The 17,727-nt window shown below is 42.2% G+C and overlaps 1 protein-coding gene across 3 annotated transcripts in view; it reads right to left on the reverse strand.

Annotated features, from left to right (window-relative positions):
- Positions 1-17,727, reverse strand: part of CTBP2 (C-terminal binding protein 2) — a 142,800-nt gene that overhangs the window by 47,109 nt on the left and 77,964 nt on the right. For all 3 annotated transcript variants that reach the window (XM_075026586.1, XM_075026587.1, XM_075026590.1), the window contains exon 2: positions 16,074-16,233. In XM_075026586.1, the coding sequence (XP_074882687.1) occupies positions 16,074-16,131 (58 nt within the window). In that variant the 5' untranslated portion in view covers positions 16,132-16,233. The remainder of the gene's footprint in view (positions 1-16,073; positions 16,234-17,727) is intronic.

The raw sequence follows: 17,727 nt of genomic DNA on the forward strand, positions 1-17,727 counted from the left end.
ATCTGTTTAACACTTTATGAATATTGTAATTTGCTTTGGAAATTACATTTTTTGTTGTAGTTTCAAATTAGCTGTACTAACTAGGCTCCAAAAGGATTCTTTACATTATTATCATAATACGCAAATCCTTTCATCATCCCAGGACAGAAAATTGTGGAGGTGTAATCTGGAATGTATAATTTTAAGACCCTAGCAGAGGTCACGGAAAAGGAGGGGAGGATCAAAGGATCTAAAGCCTGGTCTTACAAAGCAAAAAGGAATAGCAGACTTTTGCCTATTATCTCCAGCGTCCTTTGGAAAAACTACATGTTTATGAGATGGGAAAACACTCAGAAACATCAGACAAAACTCAATTTGTATCTAGTGGTATTTCAATATTCATATGGATTAAGCTTTTTTTACACTTAGAGTAGGCAAAAGGATTTAGATGGAATCACACCACAGAAAATTGTTATTTGGGAATGTAATAAAAATTTCCATATATAGTCACCGTTTTTCAGAGAAGATATTAAAATGGCTTCCCAAAACACGTATCTAAATTACCACATGCTGCTCATGCTCAAATATTCCTTTTCAAAGAAGAATAGGTCAACCGTTGCTTATTTTGCTAACCACTGCTAGTGAAGCAACATTTTCCTTTTGTAATTAAAAAAATTCAGACGGAAATTATTTCTCCACCTTCAACATGCCCCTTCCAGGACAGACCCAGTAAAAGACATAATAGTCACCTTCCCTGGTCTGTTTGCGAGACAGCTTGTGCATTTTTCCTGGCTAATCCACAATAAATGTTTAGCGCACTAGCCATCACATGATAGACTATTGTGCTATTATGATAGCTAAATCACTAATACAGTCTAATGCTTATACTTGCCTATCATACTAATACCTCTGGGCTATATTTCTGACCCAAATACTGACAGGATCTTTGAGTAATCCCTAAATTTCTTTATTGCAGTAAATATTATAAATCCTCTTCAAACATTCTCTCCTCCAATTCCATCCCCAAGAACGACAGTCTTTAAAATTATGTTGGATGTTACACAGTCATGCAAAACATGGGCCCCAAAAGATTATTTATGCAATTCTCAGAGAATATCTGATTGGCATCATATTGAATTAACTAACAAACTTAAGGCACATTGGAAAATTTCTTCTTTTGTGAGAGTCAAAATGGGAAGACACATTTGTGGCTTATAAATAAAGCAGAGAACATTTTAACAAACAGAAACATTTTATTACAACAACATTTTGCTAAAGAATAAAATGTATTCCCAGCTGGATACAGTGAGATCTGTGCCATTTGTTTGTTCTGAAGCAGCAGAAGAAAGCTACCAAAAATGTATACGAAAAAATAATAAAATCCTGGTCTATAGATCAAAGGCATCTTGCACCATTGTCTTCAAAGAAATCACTAATGAACATAGCCACCATGTTAAGCCCTGGTTGACAATGGAAAAAAACATGCCATAGAGGAATTAAATTTCAAAAATGCTGATCTTGAACAACTGCAAGGGAAGTCAGGAGGGAGCTTTGAGCATTTACTACCTCTGAAAAAAACAAAAGCTTTAATAAGCCCTTGGGTCGCGTGATGGACACACAAAAGAAACCTCACCCAAACCGACAGATCTGTAACTGGTGGCCGTACCCTGCCCAGCTCCAGTGCACACACAGGCAACAGCAGGACCAGAAGACCCACCTCCAAACTCCCTTCAGCCCAAGCGCAGGAGCAGCCGCGCGCCCGGGCTCCAAAAACCACCCACGTGCCGTTGCACCCGCCTGCCCTTGCACGGGCGCAACCTTGCAGCCCTCGGGCAGAAGGACGTGCTCTCCTCACACCTGCATCGTAGGAGCCAGGAGACTCTAACTTCAGACCTGCCACTGGGAACGCTCATGCATATGGACGGTTTACCCGTTATGTGCTGGCCTCAGTGGAACAAATTAACTCTTCCTGTGCTCCAAGCCAAGCAGAGGTACATGCTTGCAGGACCAGGGGCTGTAGGACTTGTACTCTTCCCCACGGCCACAGGGCAGATGTCCTCTTTGGAGGGTTCTGCTGGCCTCTCTTCTTGCGGACCAAGAGCCGCTGCCGGCTCTGCGGCTGGCGGAGGAGATGTGCCCAGGAGCCGTGGAGCTGGGCAGCCTCGCGTGCCATCACGGCAGCAAAGGACATGGCACACTCCCAGTGAATCGAGAAATGAATATGGAATGAAATATTTATGGCTGGGCAGCAAGGGTCTTTTATTTTTCTTTTTTTTTTTTTGGCACTCTTAAAAGCAGCGCCCATGCAAATTCCCATAACTTCGTAGCTACTTCTGAATTCAGACCCAGGCAGCAACAGCCAAGAGAGGGCACGGAGGCACCGGGGCACAACCCAACATCACCAATCTCATAATCTCATCTGCGCTTCTCAGGAGTGGAGGAGGCACTGGCACCCTCATTCCCGACGTGAGGGGGAGACGAAGGACTGCAGGACAGGTGGAAAATCTATTCTCCCTTTATCTTTTAATTATAAAGGTATTTGGGGAAAAAAACCACACACAAAACTGGAAAAAAAAAAAGCGCCGATCGAGAGATTAAATGCTCTGGTATTTCAGATCACGTGAAAAATGCACAGTTTTGACTTAATACCCTGAGTTTCAGTTTAGTGTTGATCTAATACACAGTAAATTTTGTTATGATATAATGACTACAGCAGTCTGCTCTGAAAAAAAGGTAACGACAGAGTAGAAGAAAGGTGAGCTCATTGTTTGAACACCACTTTCAAAAACTGATGGCATGAAATCTGGTTCTGGAAACAATTCGCAGTAGATATGAAACAACTATCTTACACAGTGCTAGAAAGGGCCATGAGGAGAGTCTGTTTTACACATAAAACCTGTGACAAGAAATCAGGATGCTGAATCTGCAACACAACTGTGAAAACAACATTTTTTGGTGTCTGTAGCACTGACTTAGGAGAGGTTGGATGTGAAGTTTAATTCACATTGATTTAAAACATTTCATTACAAATTCTGAAAGCAAGTTGCTGGAAAAATTAATCTGTGTAACAAAATAGTGCAGATTGGTTTTAGTTTTGCTTTTTATTATTTTAAATTACTTCTCAATTACAAGTTTAAATCTTGTTTCTATTGGAAAAAAAATATTTTTAATGTAGCAAAATGTTGATGCTTTCTCCCAAATTATTTCCTTCTGGGAGAAAGCGGAACTGAAACAATGTTGTGAATATGCCAAATGTCATTTCTGGCAAAAACTGTAAGGTGCATCAGTATTAGAAAAGCTATTTCTCTTTTAAAGGCAAAGGAATCCTGCCCCTGCTAGAGAAAAATCCTCTAGAGAACAAATACATCTTGTCTTAATGGAGAGAGCAGGTATTAGGACACCCAGTCTTTATACTTCAGTCTGCCACTGTCAGTGAGTAAATTGCTTAATTTCTTACTCACAGATTCCCCTTCCATCAAGAGGGATATAATAATATACACCTATCACATTCAGATGGTGTTAAGATTAATCAGTGTTTGTCATATATTTTAAGGTGACAAGGTACAAAGCTACTGGTAGGATAAATGCTTCTGCCCTCACTGCCCGGGCTTTCAAGGACCGCACGTGATTGTGCCTAATGACCCCCAAAGCTCGGGAAGCCTTTTCTGAACATCATCCTCCTACGTTCAGCTTGCAGGATGCCGGGGAAGCAGAAATGAGCTGGTACTAAACTATACTGTGGTATACCATGGACGCTATGGAGAGGAAAAGGAATAGCATGTACCATGAATGATGCGCATGCATACACACACACACACGCACGCATGCACGCACACAAATTAAAAAAAAAATAAAATAATTAGGAGAAGAAAAGCAGGAAGAAAATGTTCCAAATCCTTGGAAATTACTGCATTTGCTAAAATTTGGCTCTGCAAAAATTTCTCTCGCAGTGGCAATAAGCACTCTGCCTAGATGGACTTTCTAACAGTCTCCTGAAATTAGAGGAGTACAAAGAGAAAATTAGCAGGATTGTGCTGGAATCATTTTCAATAATCAAAGGAACAGAACAGCATCTGAAAGCACTCAGCGCTTGAAGCCATGCCACATGCTTTTACCAATTTCCAAACCAAAAGCATAGATGCTTTGTAACTTCAACAAAACACTCTCGAATACCAACTTGGTGCATTCCAACAAAACACTCTGAAGATCAGCCGATTATTAAACAATCATTGCCTTATGTAACTCTGTATTTTGATGACTTTAAAGCAAAAAACAAAAGCTTACGTCCATTTGTAACTCAACCCCCCTGGCGCTGGGATAGAAGTGTGCCGTAACTGTTGGCTCACATGCATTACAAGCTACAGGAATGCACTAGCTCACGCTGCCTCTAAATGTTACGCACAAACTAGAATCTGTAACTGGGTTCAACCGCCGTTCCCACTGGCTACATACAAATGGGCCCATGCATATGGAAAATAAAAGGTCAATATCGTACCTAACTAAACGTGGAGGCACAGCAAAGGAGCCTACCTCCCATGCCAAATAAAGCAGACATTTACTCTCCAAATTGATAACACAGTATTGCAGTGCTGTTCTGAGTAATTTCCCAAGAATCCTCCCAAACCCCACACGTCAACGTGACGAGAGAGGATGCAAACCCTCTTCCATTCACACCAGCTGGCATCGTGCTGAGAAGGCGCACGGAGGCATTTCACATAATGAAACTACATATTTCACTTGATCACTGAGGACCTGACCCCTTGCCTCTCCGCTGCTTTTCTGTGCCTATCTCTGCTCAGAAGGAGTTTGGTGTAGGAGACAGGTTCCTTCCCACCCTCCTGGCCGTCTCATATCACTGCCACATCCCAACGACTCGCCGGTTGGAGGCATTTCATTGAATGGGTACCCTACCTCCAATTACCTTGCATTTATCACAGAATTAGGGTACGCACAGAAGCACCCCGACGAGCACGCAGTAACTTGTCACCTCATGTTATCCTGCTCCCCGGCAAAGCCCTGGTTATTTGCCATCCGGGATGAAAATTGAATTGCAGGTAACAAATGCAGGAAGCTAGCAATCATCTAAAATACACTCGCAGTTAAAAACAAGAGGCCCAGCTGTAAAACTCACTTTGAGCCATTGGAATGAGCCCTACAAGCTCTTGAAACTTCAATCGGAATCAATTTTGCCTTCAAGTATGGGGAAACTCCAATAAAAGTTAGCAGAAACAGCATTGTCACATTCCTGCATCAGCAAAGGGATAATAAAAATATCATATGTATCCCTACACCACAAAACTCCACACTTTCAAGGACTACAAAGTAAAAATCAATCTGGATGCTGAACGGCAGTCTAAAAGCCAGTAGACAAGGTTCATTGGGCACATCCCTCAGCTATTTGCAAAGATCTAATCTACGAATGCTCTTAAAAATAATCCTCTAGAAATCACATCAAGCACCTTGTCTCCAAAACTGGGTATTAGACTTTGAGGTCAAATCTCATCATTTTTAATAAGAATTCAGGATCAAGATTTAAATAGCATGCGTAATGAAAAGCATGGGAATTATATCTGTCCCAGAGAGCAGTAGAGAAATCCATTGTTAAATGAATATATATTGTAATTCTGAACTCTGCCATGCATGTCTGGGCTTTGCATAAAAAATAATTAATTACTAGATTGTAACACGGTCCTGAGGAGATAAACAGGCTGGGGTTCAGGGTGTCTCTCTGCCTTACTTCCCCTGATGATGCCAGGAGCTTGAAACATGTTCTTCCCTTGCAGACCCAACACAGATAAAAGCCAAAACCAAACCCAAAACAAAACAGGGGGGAAATATTACTTTAGCTAAAAAATATTTATGCATCGCTTTCTTAAAAGACTGGCGTTTTGTATTACTGTATTCCAATAATCAAATCAAAGCATCAAATGTGGAGGGACCACATCTGCAGGTATGTCTTAGTTTGGTCCTTCACCGTCCATGGGGACAGTTATGGGGGACGGCTGCTCCCCGATGGGGATGACCCCGAGGCCGAAGGTGCCAGCCCGGCATCCCTTGCTTAGGTTCATTTGCTGATTCAGACAAATACCTGTTATCATCAGCAGGCAGTGACACTCTTTTATTTCAAAAATGGATGTCAATCTACAGGCTATTTTGTGAACTGGAGCTGTTTATTAGTAAGTTTTGAGGTGCTAGATGGCAGCAGAGAGTGTTTTGGTTTAAAAAAACTAAAAAGACAATCTAAAAAAAAAGACAAAACAAATTAATAGTGTTAAGCTAATGGGCTACATAAAAGTGTCAGTAAGAAATGATCAATGCCGTTTAATTTTAAGGCAACAAAAATGCACAACCAACTCTAGAAAACTTGCTCTTTGAAGAAAGCTCTCAGATATAAAAGACATAATGAAAACCTTCACTGTTTTGGCACTTCGATCCATTACATCTGTTTGTGGATACCAAAAAATATAAAAGAGAAGTCATGTAATGTGTTTCTCTGCAGCTTTATTTTAGTATAGCCAGATGTCCTACTCCTGTCAAAATATTTACCAGTAAATATTCAGTAGAATCAGAATCAAACCTAAAAGCCTGGTCCAGATCCAAACGTCATCAGTCCTTGAAAGATTCTAACTTAGGAGTTAGATACGAGTTGTTTTCTGGTATTTTGAAGGAAAATCCATCCTGTTCTCATCTGTCCCTGAGGACATTTTCCATCACATATTTGGAAGAGGTAAAGCAGCCAACTTCCACCCCCTGGATGCTGGAGACGGCTTCTGCAGCACTCCCAAATTCTGGAGCTCGGGAACAGGCGACCGGGTTGCCCCGCGGCCACCACTCCAACAACTCCTTAACATGGCTTCTCCTTGCATATTCTGGGGATATTATCATTTTTCTGAGTAATCTTTAAATGCGGGGGAGGATTTAGAGTAAGGAGAAAAAAAACAGATATGATGACAACATGTTAATCCCTAAACCAGTTAATTTAAATGGGAAATGTGGTAAGGACGAAAATTAAGTTGATGGTATTGAAGTCATCAGCTGTAATTGTTTCTTAATTAACGACATGAAGTTATAAAGTGTGTTACATGGAACCTTGTCTTAAGGCTGGGGAAAATGGAAAAATACAAGGCAGAATTAAGAGTTAGACACATATTAAGTTACCATAAATGTGGCCTTAAACGCAAGGAGAACAGAAGTATTTTTTCTTATTTCTGTGCATACAGCACTCAAGTCTCAGGGAAAAGGGAGCCCTCCTTCTTGCAATAGCTTGAGTCACATATCTATTACAAAAAAAGGTTGCATACCAAATTATTGAAATTTTTGTCTGTAACCTTATCTAAATGTGTCTTACTCTTTACTGGATGCCTAGGGGATTTTGTCAGGCTGGCTTCATGTCTGGCTCAAGTCCTACATCTTGTCATGCACATCTCTCTGTGGCATGTCACAGGAGATAGACTGCATATAAGTGAATGTATAGAAAAAAAATCTACACAGAACTGCAAGAGTACTTGAGCAGCCTGTGCCTCCATGCCGTACAGACAACAGCATACCTGTAGATATGAGATACACAGTCGCTCCATCACAAAGCAGAAGAATTCCACTTAGAAATATACAGTGTTCTTGATTCAGTACAGCAAAAGGGTTCAAAATCATGGAATAAGGTCAATAAGCTTCAATAATGTCTGTGAACCCACTAAGGTTGCTTGAACTTTCTTCATCCATAGGATTCTGTCCAATTTTGTAAAAATCTTAGAATTTTAACAAAACCTATTAATGACAAGTAACTCCCAAACCTGCCATGCCTCTATCAGCGAATGGGTAATCAAGAGCACTGCTGGATGGCACACTTTTCACTGCCCAGATTGGAAAAATGAGGTGTAATCCAGCTTTTGTGTGAATTTGGAGTGATTTTTTGAAACCTCCAGAAAGGTCAAAGAACTCCATATGGACTCTAAGAAGAGCAAAACATTAGGAGCAGCCAGACAAATCTTCAGTTAGCATAATTCAGCACAGGGTGCAACGGCAGAGGATCTGACAAGCTAACTCTGCCTGCTCTCTAGGCAAAATGTGGTAAGCGAGTCTTCCTTAAAAGCCTGATGGTTTATGTGCTTTGAGGTGGAAACTTAAAAAAAAAATAAAAAAGCTTTATTGCAGGGGGGGGAAATCCTTGTACTGTGTTTTATATTCATGGAACAAAGAAACTCATATCCACTATAAAAAAGAAGGTCTATATTTATTCTAAATAAGTCACTTTTACTCAGGACAAGCAGTTTCTTCCACACTTGATATCATCTTTAACTCATTGTTTCTCATCAAATGACTAGTGGTGATAAGAATTTCCTGAGATAATAGGATTCTATTTCTAAGCAGTAAAAATAAGTATTATCAGATGCTACTTGGCATTCAAATTGGCAAGAATGGAAGAAAATTCCTCCACCCAAATATCAAACTTACTCATTTTGGCCACTGTTACATTATACAAAGGAGCAAGAACTGGAGGCAGCCCCATTCCAGAGTTGCCCAGTCACTCCTGAGACCCTCACACATGCAATGGTCTGGAAGAGAGATGGTGAGCATTGAAACAATTCATTTTCTGGCATTACACGTACCGCAATGTCTTATAACTGATTATTTCCTAGACAATACCATGTTAACAAAACACTAAGGCTTGGAAAATGAGAGGATGCCAGAATTCAGGTTGCTTGTACAACTTTCATTTTGACTGCCTTGTAGTTTTTAAGTACATTTTCCCATCTGCCTCCACAAGCAAGGTTCCTCTATTTTTCAGTGTGAATGGACTGTAGTTGTTGAATGAGAACCTATTCCGTATTCTGCTGTTAGTGGTGTGTTTGCCCAAACCTCAAGGACACAGTGTTCAAATACTGCTGAAAAGCCAGAACCATTACAATTCTTCAGGGGCACTTCTGTTGAGGCTCGTTTGTTTTTTTTTTAACGATAAGAAAGTGCACCACAAGCAATAATTGACAGTGTGAATATTAAGTCCACTTTTATGGAAAAGAAACTGAAATAAACAGCAGGTAAAAAGCACCCCTGCCATAGATCCAGGTTTGTATTTACCAGAGGCTCTAGCATTACATAGTATATTTATTCAAATATTACTGGATATGGTTTGCCTAGACTTCCATCACAGGTGGAACTATGGAATACAGAATTTCTGTCCACCCTTGAAATGACTTAACCAGCCCCATGCAGCCACGGCCAATATGATAACTTTGTTGATGATGAAACCATCTGTTTCTTCCCCAAATTCCTTCCACCATTTCCAACCTTTGCAAAAACCCTTTCCTTCCAACCTTTCCTTTAGGCTCCCACCAGTGCTACCACCCTTCTCCCACCTCCTCCGCTCCCCGCTTCGCTCACATCGTGCTCCCAGCACCCTCCCCACATCCTGCTGGACCTTCAGCGAGAAACCCAGACTACTAACCCAGCAGAAAATTCTCCAGATTTTTGGTTGTTGGGTTATTTGTGGATGGTTCAGCGACTGCAGCTGGGAGAGTTCTCCAACTCTGTAATTCGGAGCGATGACCAGACACATGCATGGATGTGCAGCCACGTTGTCTCCCGACTGCTGCAGGACATGCGGATTTTGCTCTGAGCAGCAGCTGCTAACACCAGCTCCTTTTCAGATCACATTTGTTTTAACCATCAGGTGCTCTATGCTGTGAACGCTTCAGAGCGGACACCCTCCTTAACAAGGGCTTGGTCAAAATCCAGCAAACAGCAGACACCACTGCAAACAAACAAATAAGGACCAATCATATGAACTGGCTGCTGGAGGTACAAAGGCATTTCCTAGTTCATCCCGAGTTTCCTGCTTCAGCCTGAAAATGCAAGTACGTCGTTTAAGGGCTTCTGTTCCTTTTCCTTTGAATAGCCACAGAATCAATGGGGAAACATGAGAACGGAGAGAAAACCACCATCCCAACCGGTTGGTGTATCACAGGAAGGTGCTTATTCAAGGTTTTCAAGGTGAACTATTGCATCAAAGGACTCAGACCTATCCAAGAGGCATCAGTAGCCGCCATGGTGTCCCACTCCCACGGATAAACAAGGGTCTGCGAGGGTCAAGACCACACATAGATACGATAGTGACTGGAAGGTAAATACTTGAGGAATTCTTTCAGGAAATCTTAATTATGGGTAGCACCAGAGAAGTCTCGTCCAAAGAGGACACTAGGGTGCCACTCAGAATATAAGTCAGTAAGTCAAAAAGCTGAGAGACTCATGCATTAGGCACTGAAAAGTATTATGTGACTCTGCTGGCGTTTATTGGCCATTAGACATATCAAAGGACCTAAAAGAAAACAAAGAATATGAATGGCTTGCTTGGCACTGCAAACAGTTCTGCCATTTTGCAAAGTACAGACAGCTTTAGTGGCACAAACTGATGCGTAAGGACATGATTTCCCACTGGATAACGACAAATACTGAAGAAAAACTCTTATCAGAAAATGTCTGGGCTCACTTGGCCTTGCAATTTTTTTTTCTCTTTGCTTCTTGTTCATCTAAGGGCTGCCACTTTTGGGGCATGTGTTGAAAGCTCAACTGACTCACAAATGTCAGTGCAAACTTTAAAGACAAGCATTAAAATTTCATGGCAACGGTGTTGAAGACGGCAAGCTAGCGCAGTTGCAATGGTATGGAGCAGAGGCAGCACTTGGGATCATCAGAGAGGAATTGAGTGGTGTTGGGAAACCCCTGTTTTACACACAGACAAGACACTGCCATCCTGCATCCTGGATGTGCCACCGCTACTGCCTTGTCCCCATTAAGTTTCTACATTTCATGAGAAAATGACAACGCAACCTTGCATACTGCCATAGCAGCTTCTCCTCTGGCTTCCCAGCCAGACTGTTCCCAAAGCCACTGCCAGCAACTGCAGAGGGCTGCTCCTCACTCCCTGTCTAGCTTCTGGTATTATTTAATATTTTTTTAACCATATTCACAGAAGCACAGGATAAAGAACAGCTGAGCAAGCAGCAGACTGGGCAGCAGAAGTGATGCTTCAAGTTATTTCCTTGCACGGGAATGCCTCGTGCGGGCACCGGAGCCCCACGGGAGCGATGGATGCCATGTGCCAGGAGTGCCACGGTCTTCTGAGCTTGGGGTTTCTTGGAAGCATTGCTGCACACCTTGTTCTGCCACAGGTAGCACAGAAAAAATTACACCTAATCTCCCACTGTTGTTGTTTCCTAAAAGAAAGGCAGGTGAGCTTCTGCCCTGAGGGTTATTGCCACTGATGGTTTGAAATCGCTGCTGTGAGAGTCGCACGCTGCAACAAGCCCCCTTGACCACGGTGCTGCCCAGCCAGAGACACAATCTGTCTGTGGCCAGATTATGTTCCTGAACCTTCCCTTCAGCGAAACAGCAAGGAAAATCAGCGATGTTGCACATCTTGCCTACATTCTGTCATCTTAGCAGGGCCTGCCAAGGTTTCTCATCAACCTGGAGCTTCACTCCCTTTCTGCTGCCCAGAGGGAGGCAGAGGAGGCAGGGAGCACTGAGGAAGAGCAGGAGGAAACCACCAGGCTTACAAGACAAGGAGAAATAACACACATACCTGTAGGATCACGCAATTGGAGACCGTCATAACAAATTAAAATCAGGGCGGTCATGAAGGATAGAAGGGGAACCTTACTTCTCACAGCGCCTAAGTTTGAGGGCCAGTTGCCTGAGGTCCTGCTCTCCCTTTCCTCACGCAGGCTCTGTCCTGCCTCCTTCCTCCGATTTACTCCGCGCTCATCTTCACCTCACCCTGCTGCTCCCCCTTTGCATGCCTGCGTTCTGGCGGAGGTCCCTGCCTCGCACCCACCGCCCCTGCGCCCAGAGGAGCGTTACAGAGCACACGACACAACCTTCAGCTGCGTTAGCTGCGCTCGCTTCACTTCTTTCAAAGGCTGAGAAATTGCCCCAAATTTGGGAAAAATAACAGGCACGCTCCTGACATCATGGCAACTCTGCTGCAAAATTCAGACCTGTTTTATCTGAAACGGAGCAGGCGGGTACCGCGGCTTCCACGCTGTACGGCTGCAGGATTGCGGCTCTGCTTTGTTTCAAACACAGCAAAAACAACATCCCTCTCCATCTCCCACTCAGACACGGCTCCACAATTTTGGCTGGAACTTTTTTTTTTTTTTTTAATTCACCCCGAGGTGAAAACTCATAATGGAATGGAAAATTTCAGCTCAAACAAATTTAAAATGCGGCAAAATTACAAACTAATGGGAACAGTATCTGAACTAGGGGGTGCTGGACAAGTCTAACTAAACACAGCACCAGCAGCTCCACCTCTAAAGCATATTTTGACCCGCTACGTAATTAGACACAATTCCACAAACAGGAATTATGTAAACCGCTCTGCATATATTATTTTCAAAAGCCCCAGCCATTCACTGGGTACATCTTTCCACCCACATGGATCCAATTACAGAACAGGCACCCAAAGTCCCTGGGACAATCAGAAAAGAAAGAAATGGGTAAGCCAAGATCACTGCGAGCACACTCCGACTTAGCTTCATTCAGACGGGCATCACAAACCCACTTAATTCTTAACAGACTACTCTGAATGTCTTTACTGCAGGCTGTTGCCCTAAAATTTCTTTATCCCCTCAAGTCTGCACCTTTATCCCACCTGTATTTTTCTATAGAGCAAAATCTGTTACCTGGTGCCAAAAGCTCACCTCTTCAAAGCAACCTGCTTAGAGCAAAAAGTAACGCCGTCACACAAAGATGTCATAACTATATATTAAAAAAAAAAACCAACAGAGAAATTGGTCAAGCTGAGTAATGCAATGCGACTGAACTACTTCTCTTCCTGGAAGACTCATAAACCTGCCTATAAAGTCTATGAACCAGCATTTTCAAAGATACCACCTCCTTGTACAGCTTGGATTATTTTTCCATGCCAGATGCACGTTTAACAGAGTAATACAAACACTGCAGCTTCTTAATATACTCTTTTAATACCGCAGCAGTTTGTAAGCTATTTCCCTCAACATGTGACTAGTTATGTTTTTAGTAAGCCTGTATGAAGAAGAATCCGGTTGGCACTGTGGATAGGGATTACAACATGCAGCCTGAGGATATTTCACCTCCAGACCTGCCACCATCCTGCTGCATGGAATAAAGTCCGTTCCCTAGCAAACTCTCCAAGGGTTTGTGTTGCGAATAGTAAAAAGGGATGGTACAGTATATGCAACTTCATAAAAAGCACAGAAATCCACCTATGTACTACAACACATTTAGTTTTTCATCAGGAAAATATAGCTTTGTATCCCGTCCACTTGTTTAAAGAGAAAAGCTGCACAAGTGCTTGCACAGAACAGGAACACATTAAAAGCAAGTTCTTTGCACCACATTGCACTCGGCTTGATGGAGCGGTAGAGATTCTTCTTACTGAACACCATTCTGTTAGCAAAGACTTCTCTCCTCAGTCTGCTGAAGTAGTTCCCTAATTTCTCATCATCATTCACTGATTACTCCATATACCTTTCATGACAAAACCAAGAGAAATGCTCCTTTTTTTTTCAAAGTGTGTTTTCACAGTAACTGGAATGGCCCCTCTTCACTGCTTTACTATGCTATAATCCACAATTAGGAGCCTATTATAAAAAATAACCATCAGAGATGCCGGTATAGTATACCGCTGGCCTACAAGTCTAGTATTTTGGAAAATCGTAAGCTTTTTGTATTTTTCAAGGTAATTTTTACAATGTTGCTTACACTCAGTCCTAATCTGTTGCTTATAAATACAACACAACAGTGTCTTACAACGGTGTATCCCATCGTTTCAATAAAATCACAAAACAAGTGGCAAATGACAAAGTATACTTAAAAAAGTTGTCTTCTGCACATTTACAGATTAGAAAAGAATATCTTTTGACCAAGAAAGAAGAAAAAAGCTCATATATCAGAGGAAAATAATCTGAACTTCAATCACATCTAAAGCTCCGTTAGCAGGTTTGTCGTATGATCGTTTTGAATTTCTTGTACACTCAGCAACTAGATCTGATAGTAAACATCAAACTGGGAAGGCAGCTTTTGAAAATCCAGGCTCAGCTGATACAAGTCTTTTAAGTCAAGTTCAAAGTAAATTTTGAAGATGAGATAGCGTACTACACCTGAGCGTTTATGACATTCAATAGGAGAAATATGCAGCTCCACATCGCAGTGTACCCTGGATACTACTTTCTAACCCTTACCTTCTCTGCTTTGCCTCCCCCCTCCAAAATTAACAGAGCAAAATTAATAGAACAAAGTAACTCATGACAAGTTTAAAGCAACAGCAAAGGAGTGTTAATTTGGCATGCTAGAGTAAGCAATATATAACACAAAAAATCAAGGCAAAAACCACCCTGTCCTGCAGATCAGCATTTTACACTCACTAGAAACTCCACAAAGCCCCACACATTTTGCTCGAACACACGCAGTACAACTCCCCTGTGAGCTCCGCGCTTTCATCCACAAGCAAAACCTATTTCACCTCATTGGCATTCACGTAATACTGCAAATTGTTACCCTGCAGGCCACTACCCATCTCTGTAAGAGCAGATGAACACTGGAACTCTGTAAAAGACATAACTTCAGATATTCTTCCTAAAATGACACTCCGTTCTGCTTTCGCTGCTGATGGTAAAACTTGCACGAGTGTTGGTCTGCATAGGAGAATTATCAGAGCGTACACCAAAAAGGCAGAGCTTGTTTGCCATCACTTCATTTCTATCGTAACTAACTTACACTATGTGAGCTGCAATAGAAAACATTACCTAAAAACTTTTTCTGTTGGAAAATCGAAATAGAAGGTTGTTGTGTTTAACCCCAGCCAGCAACTAAGCACCATGAGGCTGCTCACTCGCTTCCCCCCCTACCCAGTGGGATGGGGGAGAGGATTGGGAAAAAAGTGGTTGAGATAAGAACAGTTTAATAGAACAGAAAGGAAGAAAAGAATAATGATAATAGTAACAGTAATAAAATTACAATAATAATAATAAAAGGATTGGAATATAAAAAGCAAGTGATGCACAATGCAATTGCTCACCACCCGCTGACCGATGCCCAGTTAGTTCCAGCGCAGCGATCTGCGCCCCCCGGCCAACTCCTCCCAGTTTATATACTGGTCATGACGTCACATGGTATGGAATACCTCTTTGGCCAGTTGGGATCAGCTGTCCTGGCTGCGTCCCCTCCCAACTTCTTGTGCCCCTCCAGCCTTCTTGCTGGCTGGGTATCAGAAGCTGAAAAATCCTGGACTTGGTATAAACACTGCTTGGCAACAACTGAAAACATCAGTGTGTTGTCACGTTATTCTCATACTGAATTCAAAACATAGCACTGTACCACCTACTAGAAAGAAAATTAACTCTATCCCAGCCAAAACCAGGACAAAGGTAAAAGTCACCTGTGCTGTGACACTCTAACTTACTATTAATAAAGAATGATTTACAGCAAATCTGCCTTATCGCCACACACCAACGAAAGAAAAGCTGTTCCAACAATACGCCCAAAACCATAAGAAATACTTCAACAGCAACTTTTAAATTTTCCATCTATTTCTTATAGGATGATAGTCAATATTACAGGAGATCGCCTACTTTCACACCCCCTGAGTGACACTTGTCTTGGACACTGCAACTGGCACTGCCCAGAGTGGGAAGGGGAGGAAGAGTTATGGCTCCAGCCTCTGCGTCCTGCCTTTCTCTGGCCAGAGGAGACCTCCAGAAAGCACCACATTTAACAGAGCACAACCCTTTTCTAAAGACAGTATAAATTTAAGCTATGTTTCAAATTGGGACTGACTAGATCATTTCAGTAGAAATTAGGATAAAAGGAGAAAACCTGGTAATTAAACAAAAATCCTGTTCACAGGACTACAGATGTCTTTCAAATGAGTAACCAGTATATCCTTTCCCAAAATTTCAACAACAGTATGACTGTATTTTGAGCCAACAGAGAGGACAGCGAATCTAGTCCTGGATCTGGTTCTCTTTATGTCTAAGCACTGTAAAAACAAGGAAAAATTAGATATTCTACCTAAACCATCTGTCAGCTTCTATAGAAAACCTGGAGCATGCTCTTACCTTCACAAATTCTGTCCAGTCGCTGCCGCTTGACTTTGTGTTTATCCACAAGTGCCATTCTTGACGGTATTTTGTAACTTTCTGATTCAAAAAGCAAAGCAGTCCCCCAGGAACTTAGGAAAATTCACAGGAGTCGGCGTGCATACCGCCACTGTCGATCCTGCAGAGAAATGAAAGGATTCATTAGGATTTCTAGCACACCTGGTGAGACCTACCCGTCCCCAACAGCAGAGGAGGTTTCTGAAAGGACAGCTGCGAGTTTAGTCCTTCCAACCCCATCGTCCCACCAGTCACACATCTTACACTGCAAATCAAGCTTACAGCCTCTTTATCTTCCCTGCGATCAGAAAAACCAGCTTTGTACAAGAGAACTGCCTTCCCAGTTTTATTTCTGTCTTAAAAATCTATTCCTAGCAAATAAAATCCATTAAGCTATTTTGTAGGCTCACAGACACTGAAAGATTATTAGAGAGTATATGAAAAAGGGAAAGTAGCTTTTGCTTTTCCAGTACTTTCACACACATACACACACACAAACCACTTTCATGTCTTATTTAAGCCTTGCCCTGTAAAAGTCATCAATGGACCTTGATTTTTCAACTAGACCTTGATACATATTCCAGCTGTCACCGTAGCCTGTCCTTACCTTCATACTTCAAGGGCTAACATTAAACTTTGGGTGCCAGAGCTGCCATTTCTAGCACACAGACTTTTAAACGCCGATGAAATAAGCAACCCATAAAGCGGTATGTGTGGCTGATTTATAAGCGATGCTCTACAAAGGGACAACAGCTGCAGGCTTTTCTGCATTTTGGTGACACAGAGGAAGACCCTCGATGGATCCTCTCAGGTCTGATGCTTTTGTTCCTACAGAGAGCCAAAGGTTCATTTAATCCCCGAACGCTCCGACCTGAGCTCAGACTACAGACCCTGAATGTGCTGTCGTGGCTCTTTTACCCAACAGCTTTGTTGTAAAATCCAAGTATGAGTTTCTCAAAGCAAGTTCCACAACAGTATTCATGAATCAAGACATACAAGAAAAGACCTCACGCTGACAACTGAATTCAAACAATTCAACGCTACATGCACTAATTTTTTACCGAGTTATGCTACAGTACCAGAGACATGACAATGATAAGAGCTACAAACCTTCCAGGGATGGACACCACTCAAGAGGCTCTGGCCCCCGACCAGCCATCCACCACCCTTTTAAGCCCACTTAAAAGCACCGAAAGAGCAGAATTAGTGGAAAGCTGTGATTTCTAGAAACAAAGCAAAACACCACCACGTTTTCAGAGGCCTTGCAAGGAGAGAAGGGGAAGAGGAAGACAGGCACGAGCGCAAGCACAGCAAGAAATCTTCTCCTGAGTGGCCATCTGTATCGTTCTGCAAAGTCTCAACCACTCTGCCTACAAAGTACTAGAAAGGGTTGAAAAAATAAATAAATTCTGAAAAGCCAGCAATAACCACAAACTTGGTACCACTCATTCAAACTGACCCCCAAATAGCTCCTCCATGGTAGGTGCGTTTTCACACTGCATTATCTGCAAGCAAAATTTTCATGACAAACTAAAAAACCGCTGGGTTCACATAACACAGGGCACACAAGAAGACACCGCGAACCAGGAAAATCCAGGCTGATGTCCAAAAGTTG

This window comes from Buteo buteo, chromosome 4 (assembly GCF_964188355.1).
Source record: "Buteo buteo chromosome 4, bButBut1.hap1.1, whole genome shotgun sequence".
Classification (NCBI taxonomy): domain Eukaryota; kingdom Metazoa; phylum Chordata; class Aves; order Accipitriformes; family Accipitridae; genus Buteo; species Buteo buteo.